Raw genomic sequence first — 25,276 nt, 5'->3', positions numbered from 1 at the left:
AGAAAGGAAGAAATCAAAGGCGGCACTGCAAAATTCAAAGCACTCAGTGAACATGACAGATGTCACTTAATTTTAATTATTGATGACAGTATTTCAGACTATGCTTGTTAACATAGAGTAGTATGAAAGCAGACAACTTTAGTACCCATCTGCTAAGAGGTCACTAGGAAGTGGTAGGAGACATCAAGATTTTAGTAGCACTTTCTAGTAAGTGTGTTGATTTCAATGTTTTGTTATCCCTCAAGTTGTGTCTACTACTACTGGAAAAAGACAGAGTTTCTTCTCGGTATCCATTTTTAAAAGGAAACAACGAGCAAGTAATCTACATTGCGCCTATGGCATAAAGAACCCAGGTAAGCCATTTCTGTACCTGCGTGATGCATTACAGCTTTTAATTACTATATTGCAAACCAGCAGTCAAAAATGTCATGCATACCTTCACCACACTTTGTAGTGAGGCACAGATCTACCCATGTTAGTATTATTACAAGGCAGTAGCCATATTCAGATGTCTATGATGGGTTTTGGATCCTAATTCTTGACCCATTTTTTCAGTCTTGTCTCCGATTTATATTTGGTAAGTATGACATAAACAAGTTGATTATTCAAATGTTGCAACTTTCTGTGATTAACTGTGATACTCTAACCATGTATATAACACAGTTTCTCTGTTTAATACATAGTACTTAATTTTTTCCTCATTAAAATGTCTTCCATTGGCTTTAATTACACTCATGAGAATGGAAAAGTGAAAAAACATACTGTTTGCCTGAGGCCTTGGGTGGAAATAAAAGGTTTCACAGCTCAGGGAATCACTCTTTGGTGACTTTAAAACTTCTCATACTCCCGATCCTAGACTGAAATCCACTGCTCACATCTCATAAATGAAGTGTGATCCTGAAGTACTCCAAATCAATTAAATGAAAACCAGGCAGGCAACCAATATACAAGTAGTTCACTCCTTGACCTTATATGCGTAGTAGATACGTTTACACATTTACATTTAGTGGCTCAGGGAGGAAATATCCACCTTATGATGTAATACATACATGTGTTTGCATTTATATTGTTTTAAATAATGATGTAATATCACAGTCCCTCAGGAACCTCATGTTAACTTCTTACCTACCAAACTTGGCTTCTGTAAGTCTCTCTGTGCCAGCCCCAATTCCCATGCTGGGCTGAAATGGTTTACGCCTGCCTGGGTTTGTTTTCTCTTTAAGGACACTCACCATACACCCCTCCCTCTTCTGGGCCCCGAGGACCTCAGCAGAGACCTGGACGGCCACAGGCCTGGCCGGACAGCGGCAGCCAGCGTGGGTAGCTGGGTAGGAGCCACAGGCAGCAGGGTTGGAGCCACGGGCGAATCGAGGGCGCGAGGCCGCCTCAGAGGCACACGAGGCGCCTCAGGGACACGAGGCCACCTCAAGGCAGGCCGATGGCGGGGCCCACCTCTGGCGGCGGCGGACTTAGCTTTTCTTTCACTCAACTACTGGACTACAGGTTTTGAACGCGTAACTCCGAGAGCAGCCCGTGGAGCGAGAACCGGCCGCCGCAGCGTCAGAGCGGCTGGGCGGGCGAGAGAGGGACGGCGCCCCGCCGCAGAGGGGGCGGGCCGAGGGCGCGCGGCGCGCGCTCCCAGCTAGCTGCAGTTCCCTGCCGCGTCCGCAGCCCCACCCCCACCGCGCGGGGCCAATGGCCGCTCGAGGCGGCGCGGCGGCGGCCAATCGGCGGTGGCGCGGCGGGCTCCCCGGCAAAATGGTGGCGCCGGCGCTGGCGGGGTGGATGCGGCGCCGCCGCAGCGCGCGCCATGCCCGGTAGCCGGCGGAAGGGACCCTGCCTCAGGCCCGCCGCCCTGAGGAGGCGGAGCGGCGGCGGCGAGGAGCAGCTCACCCGGCGGCGGCCGGCCGAGCTCCCCCCGGAGGAGAAGGAGAAGCAGGAGGAGGAGGAGGAGGCGGCGGTGCGCGGCGCGGGCCAGGGCCTGCCCGCGGGGGAGGCGCCGCGCGCGCCCCGGCCGTCGCAGTCGCGGGAGGCGGCGGTGCGCGGCGCTGCAGGTAGGGCGGGAGCGGCCCCTGGGGGCCCCGCGCCGGCGGGGGCCTTGCCCTGCCCTGCCTTGCCCTGCCCTGCCTTGCCCTGCCTTGCCCTGCCTTGCCCTGCCCGCCAGCCCTGGAGCCGCGGGGGAGGCGCGGCCTGCCTGTGAGGGGGGGGCCGGTGCGGTGTAACCCCCCCCCCCCGCTCTCCCCCATCCGTGTGCCTGGGGAAGGGGCTCTTCTTGTCAAGGAGTGATGAAGAGCATCTTCCCGCGGCAGATACTTCGAACTGGCTGAGGACACTGATCCACTCGCGGAGAGGATAGAGCCTGGCTGTGCTAAGCGCTTAAGTGCAGAGCATCTCCTAAGATGCTTCTCACGTAGTAATTGCATCTTTTAAAATTACTTCTGTAGGATTCCACATCTGCAACGTCATTTCTAAAGGGCAGGGGTGACTAGTTGAGCTTCACATAGCGTGCTCAGTTCACTTACTGATCTGAGATGGTTGCAAGCTGGTTTTGAACCTGCCTTAAACAGTCCTAGCTGAAAAGGCCCTGTGGAGGAAGTATAGACAAAGGTAGCTTGTGACCCAGAACAGGTTGGCGGCCCATTAAAGTTGTGACCAAAATCAGACTCCGGGTGAAAGACACAGAGCAAGCCAGAATACAAAATACTCTCCCATATAGCTATACAAAGTTTTTCTCTTAATGTAAGCTGAAGTCAATATTTCCTCAAGTAGGAGGATTGACAGTTACCATCCTTACCATCAGATCCTGAGCATACAGCTGCCGGTATCATGTAATGCTCTGTGGTGATCTAACTGACAAAGAGTCATACTCTGCGTTAAATGCGTAGTTGTGAACAATATTCCTGTTGTAAGTAAAGGAATGTTGATGAGCGTAAACTTGATTTTTATTCTTAAAGGTCCTAAAGCATCTTCTTTGTGCCTTGTCCTGTTGTACGTTCTAAGTTATTTTGGCCTTTTATTTGTTGTTTTTTAATAAGGATCATCTTTCTGTTCACACAGAGTCATGTTTACATAAAACACCAAAGAGATCGTTGAGTAGGAAATCCCGAATATCTACTTTCAGCTCTCCTGTTAATGACACCGATATCCAGCAAGAAATCTTTTGGGATCCTCATTCACCAATTGCACACAGACTAGGTAATACTAATGAAATCCAGACTTCAGGGCACCTATTATAGGCATGCAGTGGGACTGTACTAAATGTTATCAAATTTCTTGAAAAAAGGTCCCTTTCTGTTGTCATGGTTAGGTTGTTTGGTTTTATTTTTATTAAAAACCCATAAATTTTTCAATATAGTGCTGAATCAAGTTCTGATTTTAGCACATGTATTTTAATTATTTGAGATATACTGCACTTTATAAATCAAATTGTTTTGCAGTTTTTAAGGTTTTTTGTTTGTTTTCATAGGCAATGGAAAAACCAAACAGTCTACCAGTAGATGCGCAGTAGAAATTTCAGAAATTGTTAATCGTATTGCTCCTCAGGTAATTGTTACTTTCTATGCTCTGTGTATGCAGTAATCAAACAGAATAGTGCTACAGTATTCAGTTTTAGCAAAGGCTTAATTTTAGTTACAGTAGTCTCTTTAACATGGTAACAATTGGGTGCGCATGTTCATAAAACTGGACTGAATTAAAATCATAAGCGTAGCATTTGACTGGTTGCTCTTACGAGTTCTTATGAGCTCTTAGCAGTTCCATTTTAGAAAGTTTTACTTTTGGAATATAAGTTATTGCCCCTGGTTTTAGGAATACTGCTGCGTTTGTTTATCCTTAATCATTCATCTGTGAAAAGGTAAAGAGTTTCTTCACATGCTGGATTTACTTGGCAGTTGTTTTTAAGCATTTTGAATGATCTTGAATGACTGCTGAAGTACAAGAACAAGACTCAGATGAGAGAGAGACTCCACAATGATATAAACTTAGTAACGTTGCTTCCTTATTCTGAATAATTTGCCTTTTTACCCCAAGATCCATGTCTTGCTGTGTCTCTCTTGTTGTAAACCTGATGTCCACAGCCTGGAAAGTTAAAATGTGATAGTGTTGGCTTATTGTTTGCCTTTTATTAAGTGCAAGAAGAGAACCTGTTATTCCTAAAACAGTTCTGTAGCGTTTAGCTTGCAAAATATGCCTGCTTATTTGACAGGGCCATGTAAAATGTATTCACTATTTGGCATATTTCGGAAAAATTATACTTAAGAATTAGAAAATCATTGATAAGGGATGGCACTTTCTACCTTTTAAATGATTACAGCCCTGTCATAAATGTAAATAACATCAGACTGGATTTGCAACTATCTGTTGCTCGTGTTCTTTTTTTCTTAAAAAAAAAAAAATTGAAAAAAAACCATACCCAGAACTACCCTGTTAGTGAAGTTCAAATTATTTTTGCTGGCTTACATGCAGGAATTTCTCACGTCCAGCATTTGGCTCTGACGCTCTACACATTTTACCATTGCAGTATTGTATGTCTTAGATTTCAGAATTCAAATCCAAGCCTAAACTTTGAAGCTCTGAAACAAGTTCATTTAGTTTCTAAACTTCACTTATTTCTGTTTAAAGGCTCCTTGTATAAATGAGTTATAATGGAAGAAGTCAGAATTTTTTCCTGGAAGCATACAGAATATGATTTCTTTCAAATTCTCTGATCTGTTAATGCTACTTTAAGTAGATAAAGACAGTGCATCTCAACTAGCTCCTTACTTGCATACTAAAGTAAACTAGATCACAGCTTGTAATGTGAATATTGCAGATTATGTGTAAACCTGAAGTAAATAGAGCATTAGATTTGAGCAGCAAAGTAAAATTAAGTTATTTTAATTGGAGTTCCTGTTTTAAATTGATATAATTAAAATTATATCACTATTAGTAGACAATGTAGCAGTAGTCTCACTTAGCTTATATTGGTTTAGCTCCTATCTGTGCCTTTCAACAGATTTGATGCAGTTTAATTGGTTTAGCAACTTTAATGCAAGGTGTGTGTCTAGTCCAATCTTTATCTGAAATCAAATTGCTAAGCATTATAAATCTAATCCTTCAGGATGAAAAAGCAGCCTGTAATGAAGGCTCCCTTTTAGGGACATGGATTGGTGAGGATGCTATTCCTTGTACACCTGGAGTAGTAAAAGCACGAACTAGGACGAAGTTAAGTTGTACAAGGTAAATTACAGTTTTGTTTTGCCCATCACAGCTGGGCTTTCATGAAAAAGGGTATGTGGTGTTCCTTTATGTATAGTGAACCATGTAATTGTAGATTAGCATATAGAATGCTTTTAACTTTGGGCTTGTTATCTCTTCTTAATGGGGTATTTCTTGGGAACTCTCAAAAAGATTGCATGCTGACAGCGCATTGAAAGTGGTGGGATTCAGTCATATTCTCTGTAGTTGTTAAACTAGAGAATGAACAGCTCATACGGTCATGTTACTGAGCTTGGCTAAACTTTCTCAGTAGGTGTGACTTTCTTTTCTGAATTTTTTTTTTTTTTTTAAATCTAGAGATCTTAAAATAAAAAATCCTGAAGAGGAACTCATGAAATTGGCTAAGGAATTTGATAAAAATCTAGTAGAGCTAGATGCTGTTCAGGAACAAGAGAAGCTTGGTCATCACTTCATCCAGACCGCCTCAGAGTCTTTAAATAATTCTAAAGATGGAGTAAATATGAAGAACCTGAAATCACTCCTTGGTGAATTTTCTGAAACAGATACTGCTCTGTCCCTGAAACCAGTTGGACAGAGCACTGGCGTCCCTGCTGCAGAGCCCTGTCAATCTAGCAGTCAAAAGTCCATAGATCTTGAGGCTGAAATAGCCCTTCATGCTCTTTTTGACTGCTCTACCCAGAAGTGTAGTGGACAGTTGAGCCAAGGACTATCAGGTATTTCTTTAAATAATAGTTTCCATGAAAATAAAAGCACCTTGGATGATGAACAGCTTCCTGAGCAAATTAAAGACATGCAACATGGTAATTCGGAGGCATATCGAAAAGATAGTCTGTGTGCACTAGGAAGCGTGAACCAGACTTTTCCAAAAACTGATACGCATGTGTTGACAAAAAAAAATCCTTCTTCTTTGAAGACACAATTGGTGGTCTCCAGTAAGCTTGCTGGAGTAGTTAATGACGACTTTGATGACTGGGATACAGATTTTTTGGCAGATGACTCTTTTGTGATGCAAATAACCCAAAATCCTGAATTGTTAAGTACTGAAGAAGCACTACCAATTCCTACAAATCCATCTGTGCGTGGTTTCAGTGATGCTAGCAGAACAAAGGAAAGAAGTTCCAATTCAGTAACTTGTTTGGGGAGTGTACGCAAATCTAACAGTTTTCAGTTTTCACCTTTGAAACACTGTAGTAAAAACACACAAATTGTAAAATCTCTTTCTTTACAAAAGCCATATAAGACACAAAACTCAAAGACAGAGACCATAGCCTTTCACGGCAAATGTGACGTTAAGCCAGATAAAATAAATTCTGTTGGGAAAAGTGCCCAAACCAGTGATTTGAACTATATTCCTGTTTCAGTGCAGTCTGAAGTGAAGAATGGAAATGAAACTATTCAGCCTAAAAGCGACCCTCTTCCTCTGTTTCCTTCAAGATCTAATCCTCATAGACAATGGACTGAAAAACCTGGGAATAACACATACAGTATTTTCTGTCAATCATCCAGTGTTTCTACCAATACGAAACCTAATGATCTACCTAAAATGGTTAACCAAGCTAATACAGATAACTTAAATCAAGTTGAAGTACCAAAGAAATGTCCTGTGTCATGTGATGACTGGAATGAACCGAAATTTTCTGATGAAGTATTAGATATGTTTTGTGAGTCCGATAGTCTTTGGGATGCAAACCGTGAGGATGATGAATTGTTGTATCAGGTGTGTGATGATATAGAAAAGCAGACTCAGAGCCAGGATGTTAAACAAGGAAATGAAAGAGCTAAAACTATACAAGGAGCCAGTATTAATTCCAGATCAAATGCTGGTAACAGCTTCCCAGCATCTAAACAAGGACTACCTGATCTCCTCTTGGCACAAAAACCAAATGCAAAACAGGACGCTTTCTCACTAAACAATTCCTATAGGAATTCATCAAAGGTTACACATGGGCTGGCCAGAACAGGTCACGTAGTGAACTGTAAAAACGTCTCAAGTCCTTTAACTGTGATCTCGGGTACTTCTATGGAGTGTAAATATACACTGTCTAAAAACTGTCATCAAGCCGCTTCTGAAGATACTACAAAGACTGTTTCAGGAAAATGGTATAGGTCAAAGTCTGTGCCAGCAGGAGAGCCTGGTTCTGAAGCAAGTCCTGTTAATGCAGTAAACGTTTTCAGTAGCAAAACACTAGACAGCCCAGATCTTTTGTATAATACAGGAAAGATGCCAAATAACAGTTCTGCTAACAGAATATCACTTATACCTTCAAAGTTTAAGTTCCAAAAGACTAACAATTCTCAGGGTGCTCTTCATGTAGGGTCTGAAAAGCCAGGGAGTCATTCTAGCATTGGAATTACTCTGCAGAGTTTGGAAGGAAGCAAGAATCAGGTGAATGTGACTTTGCACAGCAAGCTTGACAATAAGAAACCACCTTTCAAGAGGCACCTTTCAGAGTCTTTTGCACTGCCTACATCAGGTATTTGTGTTTATTGTATCACTATTAGACTGGTTTTGTTTGTTTTCTTACTGTAATCAGAATGTCAGAGAAATTTGTACTGTATTGCAACTTACAATAGGCTTCGATATTCATCCATTCAGCGTAGGTGTTAGTAAATGTTCTAACAAGAATTTGGAGGTTATTTGCTCCAAAATGAAATTGTCCTGATGCATCTCTTGAATTCCTGTAGTTAAGGACTTTTGTTTCCCATTTTCATTCCACTTCTCTGAATACTTCACACTCTTTCCATAGACGCTCAGAATCACTAGAATCAAGTATAGGCTGATGGCAGCACTCAGCATACCATATTCTTAAATTGTTACTTAAAAATACTCCTATTTTGATACATAGTAAATGTTGTAGTGTGAATCTGTGCTTTAATTTACAGTTCATTTTGAAAAACATTGAAAATTACTTATCTCGGCCATGATTTGTAAAAACCCAGTTAACGGTGGGGCAGGGAAAGAAGGCAGCAGGTGATACAGAATGCCAATTTCTTTTTACTATTGTACACCTGGAAACCGGAACCTCGAATCATTCGATGCTTCTGAAACCTCGGCCTGTATTATTGTTTGCTCTGTGGCTAAAATTGCCAGTGAAATATTCTTGTGTTACCAGTCTAAACACTCACTAACATTTCCTTTCATCTAGAGAGGAGGTCAGTCACTTTTCCATCATCAAGCAACAGTCTGTAACATTCCATGCACTGGTGTTACTTGCTAGGGAAAAGTAGAACGAGTCAAGTGCCAGTCAGTCTTGTTTTTACTTGATCTCATGGCTTAGTGAAGTTTTAACCAATATTAATTTTGATGAAACGTGCCTTTAGAGTGTACTGCACCAACCTCAGTTTTCAGGAAGCACTGTTACAAAAGCAACAAAAAAATTAATTCCTGCAAACTATCAGCCAGCATTATTTGAAGAATCAGTATTTTACCTGTGTTTCTTCCCCAGCAAAGCAGCAGATAAATGGAAAGTAGCAATTTTGGATGTTAAGGGAGAAGGGAGGGGAGAGATAATTAGTCATTCTGTGAAATGTTCTAGAGAGTAGAAGAATGAAAAAGAATAGCATAGATTTTCTTTACAGATAAATGACAACTGTCCTCATCTTAAATTTTTGGTGGAAGGACATTGGTGTAACAAAAAGATGGACGTTAAGTGATCCTTTCAAAAACATACATAATTTTTCATGGATGCTTTCTTTTTTTAAGAAGCAAAGAGACAAAGTTTGAAAGACTACTTGTTAAAAATTACATTAATTGGAAATTGGTGTATAAAACCGGTAAAATTCTTAACATGTGCAGGGAGTGTTCCTGCTGGTTCCAGTGAGGTCAGGATTTTATTGTATGGGAATTTATAGTTCTGTAACACAACATATAAAATATTACACTTAGCTATCATGTTCTTGTCTCCTTTGCCAATTTTTATTGCTACTTTTGACCTTTTTTCAACCTTTCTGGTTTTATTTGTGTGACACCTGTACTGTATCTGACCCCTGTGTCTATACCATCTCCATGCCCATATCTCTGCCTAAGTCACTAAATTGTAGAGCCCTTTTCACTCTGATAGCTTTTATTTTCTTAACCCACCACCATCTCATATGTTGACTCCTGATGTCACAAGGTTCACCTGAAGGGCAGCCAAGTAAAATTTCCTTGAAGCAAATGTCTGCATCCCAGTATTTTCATTGGGAGGTAGTAATCAGTAGCCCTACAAAGGTCATGCATCTTATCCCCCTTCCTGCCTTGGGGACAGAATAGATGAGCCATTTTTAACTTGGGTGCCTGGTATGTCAGAATAGTGCGCTCTTGCCATAGATCTTCAAACACTGAAAACAGATAAGTTGTATACATACTGAACAAACTTGAAGGCTCCTAATACATGTTTTTTTATTTACAGTGTCTGTGGCGGAACAAAAAAATAGAAAATGTTCTCAAGAAGAGATTGAAAGAAAAAAACAAGCAGCTCTTGCACGAAGAAAATCCAGAATGCAGGCGTTCTTTAAAGATGCTTGAATTTGGAGTTTATTTTGTCTATGGAGTAAGTTTTTGGGAGGGAAATATTGTAATACTGGAAGACAGTTTTTAAACTCTGTTCACAGCTACTGACGGCAAACTTTTTCTATTTCTCAATTTAAAAAGATCTTGACCTGAACCATAACTAATACTCTGGTGGTATTTAGTCTTAATTAAAAACTACCAGTTGTAAATGTGTAGTCCCAAACTACCTTCAGCCCAATGAAGATTGTATTGAGTTCACATACTGTTATGTGTTGAAATTGTATAGTCTGAAAATCATCAGAGCATGAATGCGTTTGTATATACACGAAAGTAGAAGATGTCAAAAACAGACTGTATGTGTTTTGGCTGTATTATTGCAAATATTTTAATCTATAAGAAGACTCTCAAGTACACACAGACTAAGAAATACTAATGTTTGGTCTCAGGTAGAAGAAAGTTTTGGTTTAAAGAAAGTACAATCTAGAAAACATCTAACATGGGAAAACTAATGGAAATGAACAGGATTTGGAAAGCGTGTTCAGTTTGTCTCCGTTACCTTAGGTAAGAATTGTACATAGTGAAGGAAGAATTTAATATAAAAGTTTCATAAGGTGAAAAAGCATCCTGGAAAGGACTTTTTTAATTCCCTTCATGAAGAGTTGGAAATAACCCTAGCTAACAAAATTGGACCACTTTTTTCTAAACGTGTGTTACCGAGCTAATTAAAAGAGGTAGCCTATGTCATTTTACTAAACCATGAGCAATATAAAACAAACCAGGTGAAATCTCAACAACTATGAATCAGTTTAGCCTTATGGGTTGTACATATTTTTCAAACTGAAGGCTGTTAAAACATAAAAATGCAATGTCATGTCAGCTTAACAGGGGCTGATAGAATTTTTGATGTGATAGATGGTTGCAGAGCTTAAACTGCAAAAACTGCCTGTGGGTAAGCTGCAAGATATTTTTCAACTGAGAAATGCTTATATGTAAACATGTGGCACTATGAAAAGTGACTGTAATTTTTCTGTGTAAATAAATAGCTTTGAAATGTACCAAAGGTTAGAGGAAGCTTTTGGGTTCTGTAGTATGTGCCATTTTTGTAACTCCTAAAAATGTAAGTATTGTATATTTGTAAATCATCATTAAACTTTTTTACATTTTTCTAGTCTGTTGGGGAAAATACTATACTACAGAAACTGGTAAAAGGGAGCGAAGTGGGAATTCGATACGGACTTTGCCTGAATGTTCTCTCTTGGTAATTTACCCAATTATTCCATGCCTCACTTTTCTACTTAGAGTGGTGACAAAGTGCTTCCTTTGATCCATTTAAAATAGAAATCCTAGGTGAAGGAACTGGTTGTACACACAACGATCTGCAGTGGAGTCCTGAAATACGTAACTATACTGGTTTTCAAACTAGTGAATTTGCTTTTGTATTAACCAGCATTCTTGGTGCTAGTTAGTTGATTATGAAATCAAATCCCCAAGTCCACCAAAGACCGTGCTGGCGCTCAATAAGTGTTACTTACGGTCTGTGGCTGCAGCTCCCTGTCCTTCAGCCATTGTGCAGTATATGACAAGTTGGATCATCTTACTGATCTGACTGAAAATTAACCCAGAAAAAATGTTTTTAGCCTTTCAAAGAACTTCATCATAATAATACCTTTAACAGACAATATAACTTGAAATAGCAAGACTCTTTGTTGTGTTGTCAAGCCTCTGCTGGCAATGTTCAAACAGTTTATAAGACAGAAGATTTGCATGTCCATATGACAAGTAAACGTAAACCCCAAATAGTGGCTGTTGCTAAAATTTTATCCTGAGAATGTAGTTTGATCTGTGTATCTGAGGGATGTGTTTGTGGTGTTCTAGGAAAATCTAAACTATTGGGTAACTTGGCAGATGCACTAGTAGCGAAGAAAGTGGAAATTAAGAAAGGCTTCTACTATCAGTATTAAATATGAGAGTTATAAAACTGGCTTTTAAGGTACTGATACACAAGAATGACAAATCTTATTGAGAAAGATAAAAGGCTTTTGCTAGGACAGTGTTCAGCTTATCAACCCTTCCCTCCCCAGGATATTTCTCTAGAAATAATTCTGTAAAGGAACCAGGATCAGTTTTGTTTTCAAGGATAGTATGGTTAATTATACTTCTGATTTGAGAAGGTGAGCTAATTGGAAAGGAAGGACCTGTTGTGGCTGCTGGAGGGTATTTTATTAGGAAGGTTTCATTCTCTGATGCAAAAAGACTAATTTTTAATCAGTTTTGAAATTGGGATAAATAGTAGATACATAACAGGAAATACAGGCTAAGCACATTATGGCTACCCAAGCTCAGCATGCGAAATGATACATCCTGAATGCTTGCCACTATGTGTCCTTGAGCATACTCGAAGTTTTAAACCAGCTTACTGCCCTTCCAGGTGATGCTAATTTTCTCAACACCCAGGATAGAAGGGCCCTGGAGCTGCCCACCTGAAATGCCACCACTGGTCTCCCCCTCAGAGCAGGGTAAGAATATACTGGCTCATGCTTTAACATGTGCGTCTAACCAACCCCCTGGTCTCCTGAGCTGTAAAATAGGAGCTCAATGTATGACAAGGGGAATTCTGTTGCCACAAGGGGTGTGGAAATGACCCTTTGCAAACTTTGCAATTGGAGGAAGACACAAACTACTTTTTGACCAATTACTGTCACTTACATACTTCCTTACCCATGTACTTCCTCTATGCTGCTTAACCATATTTAAAGAATCTGTTTGCTCATCAGTATGACACACGTTAATTTTGACAGTTTACAGCAAATGCATCCATTGCCCTCCCCTATTAAACTAATCATAACAGAGGGGCTTTGGTTTTTATTTTACTTTTCATAAATACCTATTTTTAGCATAGATAGTACACTGCAAGGCCTGTAATTTGGTTTTTCTTAAACATTACTTTCCAAATAGAAATCACAAGTTCTTGGGCTCATGGTTTCTTAACTGATACCGAGATAAACTACTAAGATTTTTTTGGTCACACCCTGACTATCATTGACTATCCCCAAATGCCCTACCATACCATCTCTCAGTTAACAAATTGCATAGTTACTTCTTTTTGTGACTCGACACTATTAGAAACAGAAATAATTTCTTGCGTTAAAATTAAACCACTCATACCATTTTTATTAGGCAAATTTGATAAAAGTGAAAAGCTTAGAGAAATACTTTAACCCCAAATAGTTTCGTTGGTGGAGTCAATGCAGGCAGAAGATTCATTAGGGCTTACAAAGAACAACCTCTACAATATAAAAAATAAAATTCCACAAGGTAGGAATTTTTGTCTTTTAAAATATATATATTCATATTGGTTGTTCAGAAACATCCAAAAGATTTAGAAGAAATCTAGCAGAAAATAAACTGTCTAGCTATATATATGTGTATCTTAAAAGAGTACACACCACAGAGCTTGTTTCTTGTGAGTGCCTGTGCTCTAAGTACCAGTCTTGCTCTTTGCCTCTTCCTACTATGCTGGCATCAGCCAGATGCTGGACACGGACCCAGCCCAGCAGACAGGGCAGCATACTGACATTGGCAGGGGTGCAGACATGAGGAGTTTAACCTTTGCCTAGTTCTTGAACACCTGGATATTGAAGCCAGCAACGCAGCAGGGGTGTAGCTAGAGATGGCTTGGTGCCTCCTAACCTGAGGGGCATAGGGTAGGCATACAGTCATTTCAGGTGCTCTTACAGCAGTCCGTGATGCAGAGAGGGCAATTCAGACATTAGGTGCCTGAACTACATTTCAGATGTGCTTAGCTCTATGTCAACAAAAGCAGCTGTCTGCCTAATGTATTTTAGGGATGCAGTACTGGGCCTACACAGCTGCTCTGCTGTGCGTGGGCAGCCAACAGCTTTGGAGAGCAGGTAAGTGCAAAAGCTGCAGCCCTACTCCATGCTGTCATGCTACGTTCCCTTTCCTCACCACTGAGGAAGGAAGCTGAGCGGCAGCCTCACGACCCCACAGATTTTACAGGTTATGCTCAGCATCCCTCATGCTTCCTGGTAAGTTCTTGGTGCCCCACTGATACTGCATGTGCCTCAATCATGCAGTCTTTTGTCTGACTGCTTGCAGTAGACAACAGATCTTCATTAGGAAAGTATCTACATAATTTTAATTAATTAATACACATGTACGCATAAGTTTGGTATTTCAATAGCTGGTATTTCAGTAGCTGACATTTCACTGAAGCCACATCTTCTTCCAGGCAAAAAAGACCTATACAAATAGTAGCAACAATCTTAAATACATTCTAAATTAAATTATGACTGTCATGTTTCATTATAAATTAATTTATGACTGTTTGCTTAAGCACTCATCTTTGTTTCATTCAGAGCACAGTAATTTTTTACATGAGCAGAGCAATCAGTGAGCTTAAGTTTAAATGTAAATGGAATTTCTGTATGTCCCCATACCTGAGTATAATTTTTATTCCACAGATACTGACGCATTTCATGATGAGTGATGCTACTCGCTAAAATCCAAGGATTATCTTTTTCAAGTAAACCTGTGGTGGTTTTTTTTCCATTTAGGAAAGGCAGACATGATCAGGTAAAGGATCCGATCATCATTATTCTCCTTCTCTGTATCTAAAATTATGTGTTGTGGGAGATACATGCATTCACACCCTTCCAGTTCATGCTGGTGAGGGATCATGTTAAAAGCATTTGAGAAATTTAGTAATATTGGGGTTTTATTGTGTTAGTTGTATCAGATTTTCAGAGAGGCCAGCATCCAGCATATCTTCAAATTTTGGCCTATAAGGCACAATTAATCTTGGGGCTGCAGTTCAGGAATAGCAATGTAATCTTACACTATGTGTACCACTTATTACATCTAGACCTTTATACCCAGAGGAATAACATAGATGAATTCATTGATTATATCTTTTTAAGCCTAAAAAGAGTTACAATTTGTCAGGAAAGAATAGCTGGAAGCAACAGATAGTGACCTAAATAGTAGAATTCCAAAGATAAAATAGAAGAAAATGAACACAAATGCTTCATTGTTTTGAGAGCTGTATTGTCTGCAACACACTCCAGTGAATCCAGTATTTGTGGAAGAGGCCAACACAGATATAATCTGTGGAGCTAAAAATGACAGCCTGAGTAAGTAGCCATCAGAGATGAAGCTAGGAAGACTCTGGCAATTCTGCTGTAAATCATAACTGCAATATTTGTTCAAAGCTTCAGTTACTACACATACTGGTGTTTTGTCAGAATAGTCAGAGAAGTCCTGCCTCATAAAACACTTAAGGATATCTAATGTACTGTTCTTGTGGAGCTAAATATAAATTTCTGTGACTATTGTCTGGGTGTAATGTCAGTATGGTAGCTGGCAAACCATTAAGGGCCTGATTCTACTCTTGTAGCAATTTCCTTAAAGCACTGGAGGTAATGGAGTGACTCAGGTGAATAAAGAATCAAGCCCATGCGTTTTATTACTGTAAGTAGTTCTTGTCTTCAGCACATAAATCTATTAAAACAGCATTGCATTTATCAGAAATTGTTATTATTTACACACATTTTCAAAGTTTTTTGTGGAAAAAGGTTGCATTTATGCATACCTTTTAAAAGCTGCAGTTAACAGTTTTTACCTCAAACAATGTAGTTAACAGAGGTGAGGAGAGGACTACAGGATTTATAGATTTCCCTTTTAATGAGGTTGTCTGCTCTTTGCAGCTTGTCCTCACTAAAGGAAAAACTTGATTCAAGTTTTAACCCTGGAAAATTAGGACCCATGTAGACATGGGAATGAAGCTTTGCATGCGCTGCCACACTCTCTGTGAACAGGAGATGTCCAAATATTATATTCTAACTGAGCATAGCAATTTAGGTTTGGGGTTTTTTGGTTTGGTTTTTTTTTTTTGGCTGAGCAGGGTGGGATTTCTTACATGCCTAAAGCTGAGCATATGTTGGGCATGTTTTGCAGAATTGTAGCTGTAGGGCCAAATGTCTAAGGCTATTTAAGCACCTGGGGAAGTCACTCATGGGGAGTCACATTGGTGATTCACAGTGGTATGAAAAAGAGCTTGATGAATAGTTGTTTTTGAATATCCCATTGGATACTAAGCTGCACCTTTGGGTGTTAGAGACCTGCAGAAAGCTGAACTTCAATGACAAAAAAAATGGACATAATGAGAGAAAGAAAAATGTGTTCTCCAAGGCTTGCATAACAGTTTGGAAACATTTTAGTAGATGAAGTGTTAACAGTTCCTTCACCAATAATGACTTGCAAAGGACTTTTTTTTTTTTTTTTTAAATTAGCTCTCATGTTCTACAGCAAAAACCTGAAATATATGCTTAGAAATATCACAAATTTGAATTCCTGTCTTCCTGGTTGCTTCTTACAGGCTACACTATACCTGGATAGGGCCAGATGTTTTTGTAAAATCTAGTGCTGTAAATGAAGATGACATTAACCTTAATAACTATTTTGTTACTGAACTTGAATAGGTGTTAGCGATGAATAAATGAAACTGAATTTTATAGAATGACTACGTTTTCCATGTCACTTACTCAATTTTTAGAATGCTGGCTTGTGTGACTTCAATGTAAGCTACTCATCAGAAGTGGCAGTCCAACCAGCAAAGACCTCAGTTTCCAACATAAAACATCAGAAGATCCCAGAAGATTTTCTGTTTGGTTTTAATGCCAGATATCCAACCAATAGTAAGAAAGGAAAAGAAAGCTGTGCTTGTTTATATGCTGGGGGCAAAGTCTCACAGACTCATTTTCTCTATAGTTTTCTCCCAGGTTATAAAGGCTGACCTAGGCCCTTTACAGAAGACTGCTGTCCAAATCTCATACGGGCTTTTTTAAAACTCCTCAGGGCTTTTTTCCTCTCCATCCCTTGGTAACTGTAATCCCTCAATGTCTGATGTGGTCATTAAGCGTGCTCTGTAGATCTAACTAGGAATCATGTCCTATTAAGTCTTCCACAACAACCAGACTCCTGCTCCTTTATGGGAGACTGGAGCTATCTACTAAGTTTCGAATTTATGTTTATTTTTAGTTAGATCTTTAACTCAGATATTTTTCTAAGGCATAAATCAGCCACTCCTGACATTTCAGGATCCCAAGTTTGATGTGTGAAAGCTGTACAATCTGTAATCTGTGGATACAGGGGGGAATACTTGGACTGCTTCTAAAGGATGCATGCAGGGTGAGTGAGAACAGCAAGTTCATTTGTGCTATACAGCAATCTATGTGAAATTTCTGAAAGGCTCCACATCACCAATGAGAAATTTCTAGAGATCAAAAAAGTTTGAATACACTGCATTAGAGTGTCAAATCTTGACAATGTAACACATTAAAAAGAGTCTGACCAAGTGACAGTTTTCTAATAGATAACCATAAAGATATGAAGAAAAGTTGGAGGACAGCCTGTAGAAAGAGTTATGGAGGTGAATGGAAAGAAATTTGAAGATGGTTTAAGATAATGTCAATCGGTGTAGACCAGATAAAGACAGACCCTTTTTCATTTTCTTGAGAAAGTTTGAGGTACCAATGAAACTACGTAAAACACCTGTTACTTATAAAAATGTCAAATAAGCATACATTTGGGAAATGGAGAGATTCAAACACTCATGAAAGGGCATGAGAGATTCTTGGAAGACATGGCGGATATATTTGTCATCTCAGCAATTTGCCTGTTTGTGTTCCAGAAAAAACACAAGTAGTTTTGTGAGCACCAAAAGTAATCAAGCCTGATTTCCTACAGACTAATTAGTGGAGTTTCTAAAAGATGCAAGCTCCAACTGAAGCTTTTTTGGTTGAGTCCCATAGCATGAGAACCCAGCATGGATTCTTTAGGGACTAATAAGAATGAATGCACACCTGAGCTCTTCTGCAGATGCAGGGATTTTTTTGAGACTTTCTCCTCCATCATCCCACCCTGTTTCATCAAACTTCTAAAAAATATCATTATTTTTTAGACTCTCTGAAGCACTGACCCTTCTCTCCCCCAGTCTACTCAGTGAAATTTCCCCATCCTTTTCATTTAATGGTAGTGTTGTACCCATGATGGCTTGAGCACATATGAGAAAAGATTATTTCCACCATCCAAACCTGCCTAATTTTTGTTACTCACAGGAAATCTTGCGGTTCACTAGTTAATAAGTAATTTGATGTTATTTCTGACCGAGGAATCAGAGAAGATGGGAGGGGGCCTGGGACTTCCATTCCTTGACAAGCCTTGTGTGGGACCCTGTTATTTTCTCAATGTTGTTGTCTGTCAGCTACATTGCTGCTGATAGAAGCCACTGCTAGTCTGCTTGCTCATAACAGCTACAACCACCAGTCCTGCCCTGTTATATATATGTAGGAATATTTTAATTAATTTTCTATACAAGAATATTTATCAGCTAAAATCAAGAAGTAAATCTATTTTAAAATGAAGCTACCTTAAATATTTACTGCAACTTAATGACAACTTTAGACAAGAATTTAATTACACGGAGTCAGCATACCATATATATCGTAGGGACGTACCATGGGACTTATTTTAAAGTGTAATTTAGAGTGTTACTTTTAGACAGCTCCTCAATATGAACTTAAATCAAAATATTTCCACTGATGGAGCACATTCTTCAAAACTGATTACAGAAGTAGCCACAGTACTAATGGAGGCTTACTGTAATTTTATGTGTTATGGTATAAATGACTTGCAAGAACACTCTTGGGAAGTTGTACTGTAATTTAATATCTTTAAAGCTAAAAACTGCTAGGGAAATATTTTTTCACAGGGACCTACTTTTTCCCCTTAGTGTTACCTAGAAATACATCTTTCTGTAGGACAGTTTTGTATCCCTTGCAATTCACATACTACATCCAGAAAATACATTGAAATGTCATGCTGTGCTTTGCAGAACCAGCCTCCCCTGAGGAGTGGACAACAGAGGAGGACTCAGGAGACCGAGCTTTTTCTTCCTCCTGCTCACTGCTGGCTTTGTGCATGCTGATCTCAAGGAGGTTTACAAAGGCCAGTAATGGTTTCCTTGTTCACCCTTACCCTATTTTTTGCTGGCACCACTCATAGTGTTGTGGGGAGAGGGAGGTGTTCTGAAATGTCTGTATTTCAGGGCGTGGCCATGAGAATGCCACACAACCTTTGCAGCACAGCTGCATCCCACCACAGGGAGATGTGAATTCCCTCTGTGAATATGCAGAAACTAGCTGTGTTTAACAGTCTAGCCATACAACTAAATTCTTATTTACACTGACCTTATTTTACTGCAGTGAGTTAAGAACTGTTGCTCTGTGACAGTACCTTAGGCCTTGCCTACATAAGGCTGCTGTCGAACTGTTTGACAAACTTAGTTCAATAAAAGAGTGGCCGACACCTTTCCCTGACTAAACAATTTCTAGAAGAGAAAGTAGGTAAGTCAGCACAACACTCTTGGGTAGATGAGGAGCTAGGTTTATTCCAGGATGTAACTGCTTAAAGACGCAGACACAAATGAAATGGGCTATGCCAAAACACGACGGGATTTTTTCACTACCTAATTATCCTATGTGGCAACTTTTTAGTGGACATTATTTGTAGATCTTCATTTAGGTAAAAATAGCTATATTGCAGATCGCTATGGCACCATTCTATTGTAAGGTTATGCCAGGCATATGCTCAAGGATGTTTCTACTTTATAGACAGGCATGCTAACTCCTAACTGCTCCAAAGGCATCTAAAGAAAGATTTATACCCACACAGTGCCGTAACAGCTCCACAGGAACTCTAACTAGCCATGAGTAAATAAGGCCCATAACCAAAAACGCTGAGCAGCACCTCAGCTGGTGTAAATTGTCACAGCTTCTCTGTGGAGCTGGGGACACTTTACACAACCTGAGGATTTGTGCCTCTGAATGCGCAGAAGGTCGACCTCCAATACATAAAATGTCCTTGCACAGCAGCAACGCACGAACTTTCTTTTGAGCTCAGTAGGAAACTTGTGATTTCTCACTCCAGCCCCACAGGTGTGCTTCACCTTTTATTGGTCAAGATGGGTATTTGCAATGGTCCACTGGGTAAGAGAGAGATGCCTTTTTAAGTTCCTTTCTAAGGTATATCCTGAACGTGTCTGGAAAAATTTACTTGCAGCTGGAATTGCACTGGGTAAGCCACACAGATTTTCAGTGCTCTTAGATAAATACAGTACTGCATGGCCATCCACTGCTGTGCTGAAGGGGTCCTAAGGCTGGATTAGCCCTGATGGGCTCAGAGGCCAGGAATTTGCAGTAATTAACTTGCACTTAAACAGAATCATACAAATGTATCCAAATCAATTCTGTGATGAAGAAGGCAGGACTAGGCCCTGGCTGCCAAGTGACAATGAACTGGGCCTGTTGCTGACACACAGGCAGCTGTGGGAAAGGAGAAGACAAGACTTTGTGCCACAGAGCCACAGTGGGGGATGGTGGTCACCTTCAGATTTTCTAGACTGCAGAGAAGCCTTGAACTGAGTCAGAGGTCAAAGCTGGCTCAGAACTGTAGAGTTTCCAAAGAAGAACATTTTCTATCACACTCTAAGAAAAATGGATCAGCACAATACATGGGTTACAGGACAAAAAAAGTGAGACAGGGAGATCATGCAGTGACCCCAAGCATTTAATATAATCTGGTTTCCTCTAGTGGGGGAGTTTTGGTCACCATAAAGGTTGTGGCATGTGGATACATGAGATCTAGATCTGGATCCTTCCATTCATTTTTCTGTAACTCTCACCACTGAAAGCCTTCATCTCTAGATCTTGTCCAAACCATATCATGGTCCTGACACAAAAAGAGAGTCATTTGCAGAACAGAGGATATATTGGTCTGACCTGAAGTTCATAAAATCAAGGGCAGCCCTGTATGAACTGGAAAATGACTCACTTGTCTGCAGCACATCCAGACTCTTGAGTCAAGGCCTACACGGACTCTAGATCATGATACTAAAGAATGAAACATTTCGTAGCACTGTGTGGCATTATATACTCTCCCTTTATCAGAGGGAATATTTCTAATAATCTCACTTAATGGTCCACACAGAGAAGTATTTTATTTCTGTCCTAGGGAGTTTAGTTGTCACATTCCTCCAGCACTCCTTTTAGGTTGGCTGGGGGAACTTTGCAGAATGAAATAAAAACCTATGCAAACAATTCACCCTGCTCTGTAAAACTCACTGAGATAACCTCATTCTAACTCCTACATAGCCTTAGCCATAAAAACTCACCCAATAAAACTTGAAGTTCTGTGTAGCAGTGCTTTCTGAGTAACAAGTGATTGTGTGTACCAAGAACTCCCTACCTAACTTGTAGTGGAAATCTTTCAAAACAGTAGCCAGTGTGTTTCAATGCAAGATAATAGGAGTTGTACAATTTGCAACTCTTGCTTTCAGCTTTGCTCCAGGCTTCAAGGTATTCACCATTTTCTTCATTTTTTTTCCCTAAATGCAATTATTTCATTTCTCAGTATAGCGATTATTCTACATTCTTAACAACAATGTACTGTAGCACACTGAGCACCTTTCATGCATTACAAACACAAGTACCAATCACTGCTGTCTACCATCTCCACAGGCTCCAGGTAACATGGTGGACATTAACTGACTTAACTAGGGCTGTGCCTGGGCGTGAGAGAAGAGGCTGTATTAATGGCGCTATGGCCAGTATCACAGTTTTTGTCTTCTAGTGCATTAAAGCCTCTGCTTGACTGAGAGAAAGGGAGAGCTGAAAGTTTAGAGGTGAGTTTTAATGGAAGATTTCAGGAAGCAAAAGAAAAAATTGCTCATGGATGACAACAAAAAAATGCTTCCTTATCTATGGAGCAGCACAGCAGAAAGTGCAAAGAGGAAAAAGGACAGAGGAAACCTGTAAAAGAGAAGAATGGAAGAAGTAGTCGGCTAAATAGAGTGGAAGATAAATGGCAGCAGAACTTCAAGCAATAGATTTTATGGGTTTTTTTAATGGCTTGAATTTCTTATAGCAGGCAGTAGAAAATCAAGGAAGCTGCTGGCTGGTGGAGACAAGGTGGCATTGGCAAGCCGCATTTTAAATGGAAGGGAGGAAGCAGGGAGATCTTGCCAACATCATCCATCAAGAACAGAGATGATCATAACATTTTAGCTTGTGTTGATGAAAAAAATCATGATTGCCACCATGATAGGGAAGACAATCAATGGCAGGAGAAGGGGCAGCAAGATGGGAGAAAAGGTGGTCTAGGAGACAGCAAGTGTAACAACTGATAGAGGAGATGAGGATCTAAAAATCAGGAAGAAGTGGTAAATAACTAACCTTAAGAAGTCAAGCCAATACTGAAATGGCAGCTGGATGTGCAGAAGCAGATGGTTATGAAAGTCCAGACAAGAGCATTACTGGCAGAGAAGGAGAGTGACTGGCAGAGAAGGGCACACGCACTGAGGATTCTCACATGGATACCTCTGCAAGGCAATGGGGAGACCAAATGGCAAAGGGAGGCACAAAAAAATAAAGGAGCTGTCAGGGAGGAGGCATCTCCAGAGCAAATTGGGAATGACAAGAAGAGAGGATTACAGAAGCCAAGTGTTGGGAGGGAGATATCAGGAAAGAGAAGGGCAAAGACTGTCTTCAGATGAAGCCAAGTACAGAAGCTGGAGAAACCTGTCCATTAAAAATCAGAGACAGAGAAGCTAGTTAGAAGTGGGAACAAACAGCAGCTTCAGAGAATGTGGAGACAAGAGACATGAGGAAATCAGTGGGTTGTTAAAAAGGCAGACTGAATTAAAGGGATTTCATTTTTTCAAGAGCAAGAGCATGCTTGAAGGTAGAGGCTCCAGAAAACAGAGTGGTTAAAAATACACAAGAACAGAAGAAGAATCAAAAGATGACAGAAGACAGAGAACTTGCACTGGGCCTGCAAAGACATTATGATCAAGTATAAAGAGAAGGAAGGGAGCTGGGGTTTGGGGAGGACAGTACAAGAGGAAGCTGGAGGTCTTATCTGGGCTTATTCACTCTGTCCTTTAAAAAGAGGACTAGATCCTGGCAGGGGAAGGATGAAGGTTAGCAGAAAAACACATTTTATTAGTCATAAGCAAACACAGAGGGTTTGAAGCTCCCAGCCCAGTATGAACATCTGTATGAGAGACAATTCAGTCTCTGGAAGAAGTCCTGACCCTATTAAAGTCAATGACAAAACTCCTGTTGCCTTCAACAGAGCCAAAATTTCACCTTGTGTCTATGGCCATTCCACTGAGACTTCCAACATGAATGCCAATTAGTGCCAGTTTCAAAGGTGACATTTGTGACACGGATACGCGCTCCACTGGGAGATGAGCTAAGATTATCAAATTGAGTTTGCATAGACCAGTAAAGGTAAGTGTGACATTCCCTGTCCTAACAATCGACTGAGGCAAATAGATACACACACAGAGAAATAGCTGAGATTTTGAATACTTCCAAAGCATGCTAAAAATGGCATCATTATTGATTTAAAGAAAAATAAATAAATAAAAGGGATTAGTAACTCCGCCAGTGTGCGGCAGGTCTAAATGAATGAATTAGTATGTTAAGACATGCATAAAATAACATTTAATTAAAAAAAGGGGGGGGGGGCTGACTTTAAATGGTAAATTGTCTCATATTTCAAATTGAATGAATACCAAAAAAGAACCTGAGGATAGTGGATTACTGCTTAGAGGCTTTCAGATGCTAGACTTATACGACAGCCACTATTAGCACATTCAGATTAATAGTTCAACAGTAATTGGAATATCAAACAGAACATGTCATTCTGATTTTGTAAAATATGCATCTGAGTATTTTACTTAATACTGGGTTGATCTGAGATGTAAGCAGACTGGATACCGCAGTACTCAAAACAGTTATTTTTTTTTAATTTGCATGTTAATGTTCCACATGCCTAGATCAAAACCCATGCAATCGCTGTACAATTTAATACACAATATCAATTCAATCTCCTGATAACAGTGAACTCCTCCCACTTTATAAGCCTCTGCAATACACCAATTTTAGAAGTAACTCTACGGTGAATCAGACCTGTGGTTTCCAATACTGCTGTCCCATTTATGAGTGTAAATCTGGGCTAATCCAGTGCAGATAGCGTCGCTGTTGTGTTCTGCCTGAGTTTTATGTAGATCAGAATCTCTGCTAATGTGACTGATTCCAATTCTTCACTCTGCTCTATTATTTTCATATAAACATTTAATCTACACTGTTCAGACCAGTATAATAATGGCTTAAAGGAGTAAGGGAAAACCACAATAATATACAAACTACAATAATATATGCTGGGTAGCAGGTAAGCCACATTTAAGCCCCTAAGAGATTCCTGCTTCAAGGCAAATCTGTATCTCATTCTAAGCCAGGTTCTGAATAAATATATGATCATATCAGGAAGTCACAACATCGCTTATCATATGCGCATGTACAGACGCAGACATTGCCTCTGAGCAGCTGACGGTATGCTCAGAGGAGACTGAGGCTGGCATAGCAGAAGGGTTGCAAATCCAGCCTGAAAGTGCACTGGCAGCTCTGCATGTGGAAGCTTGCACATCACCTGCTCACATTGTACCTAGCCCTAGGAAATGCACTAAATCTTTGCATGTTAGACATGCCAAATTCATCAACAGCTTTAAAAGAGAGAAAGACAGACATAGATCGTTTTTTAACTGTTCCCATTATGTATGATAAAAGAAAAATTAGAATGAATAATACAGTGTAAACTCACTGCTCTTCTGCCGCTGTGTGGAATAAGGCTTGCTCAACACCTCAGTACCTTTGAAGCATGAGCCTGTTAGATGAGCAATCCCAACTGAAACAAAATGAGCAATCAGGCTTTCTCAACTTGCATCACACTGCCCAGATTGGCTCTGCTTTTGCTCAGCGTGAGCTCTCCCCTGATTTCAACCACAGTCTTGTGCAAAGATCACAGGTACAATACAATTGATTGGTTTGATATCATAGCAGTGTCAAAGACAAAGGGCACAATCCCAACATGCTGAACATCAGCTACCCCAATGCCTGAAGTCAGGCTCTGAATGACAGACCAACAGTGGAGGCAGAAAGCTGAGAAACTTATAAGCTGTGGACTAGACAGGTTTTTTCTTATGGAGACACTGACTTGTCCATTTCAGAAGAGGGGTGGAGGAGGGGTGTTGTGTGTGTATGTGTCAAGTGAGGAGGACATAGGTTTAATTAATCTTAAATGCCTTTGCAATTCAAGAATTGTAGCCCTGGATCAGTTCCTGTACTAACATGATTAGCAAATATTGACTTTTGAGTACAATAATAATGTGTCATCTGAAACCCTTGATAAGTAACTTAAGTACTTCCTTAGCTTGCATTTTATTAAATTAGATGAGGTACGGTTGAGACACATTACACAAAGCCATTGAAATGAGAAATCAGACCTAAAGATTTTAGCATTGATTAAGGAAAGTCAAGAGTTACAATAAAAATGAAACTCTGTGGCCCATATTCTGATCTCCATCCATCGCCATGAGTATGGATTGCCTCACTCTAAGATTTATACTGATGCTAGTGAGCTATT

At 40.1% G+C, this 25,276-nt stretch overlaps 1 protein-coding gene and 1 long non-coding RNA gene across 8 annotated transcripts in view; one reads left to right on the top strand and one right to left on the bottom strand.

Annotated features, from left to right (window-relative positions):
• The first annotated feature begins 1,745 nt into the window (after window positions 1–1,745).
• Window positions 1,746–25,276, top strand: part of ETAA1 (ETAA1 activator of ATR kinase) — a 45,009-nt gene continuing 21,478 nt past the window's right edge. The window contains exons 1-9 of one of the 7 annotated variants that reach the window (XR_008234741.1): window positions 1,746–2,054; window positions 3,058–3,195; window positions 3,467–3,543; window positions 5,099–5,217; window positions 5,554–7,691; window positions 9,609–9,749; window positions 10,156–10,270; window positions 12,138–12,225; window positions 14,194–14,305. Coding sequence is in view for 2 of the 7 variants with exons in the window: in XM_052784162.1 (XP_052640122.1) it covers window positions 1,811–2,054; window positions 3,058–3,195; window positions 3,467–3,543; window positions 5,099–5,217; window positions 5,554–7,691; window positions 9,609–9,724 (2,832 nt within the window). In the remaining 5 variants the exon portion in view is untranslated. The other 6 variants (XR_008234737.1, XR_008234739.1, XR_008234738.1 and 3 more) reach the window with 6 other exon arrangements.
• The window catches only part of LOC128140449 (uncharacterized), a 29,721-nt gene continuing 8,121 nt past the window's right edge, over window positions 3,677–25,276 (bottom strand). The window contains exons 2-3 of the long non-coding RNA XR_008234742.1: window positions 11,242–11,315; window positions 3,677–4,077 (exon numbers count right to left, since the gene is read on the bottom strand). This is a non-coding gene — a long non-coding RNA (uncharacterized LOC128140449). The remainder of the gene's footprint in view (window positions 4,078–11,241; window positions 11,316–25,276) is intronic.

The sequence above is a fragment of the Harpia harpyja genome, chromosome 4, assembly GCF_026419915.1.
Source record: "Harpia harpyja isolate bHarHar1 chromosome 4, bHarHar1 primary haplotype, whole genome shotgun sequence".
NCBI classification, from domain to species: domain Eukaryota; kingdom Metazoa; phylum Chordata; class Aves; order Accipitriformes; family Accipitridae; genus Harpia; species Harpia harpyja.
The sequence above is the reverse complement of the archived record's forward strand: the minus strand, read 5'-3'. Positions and strand labels throughout refer to the sequence as shown.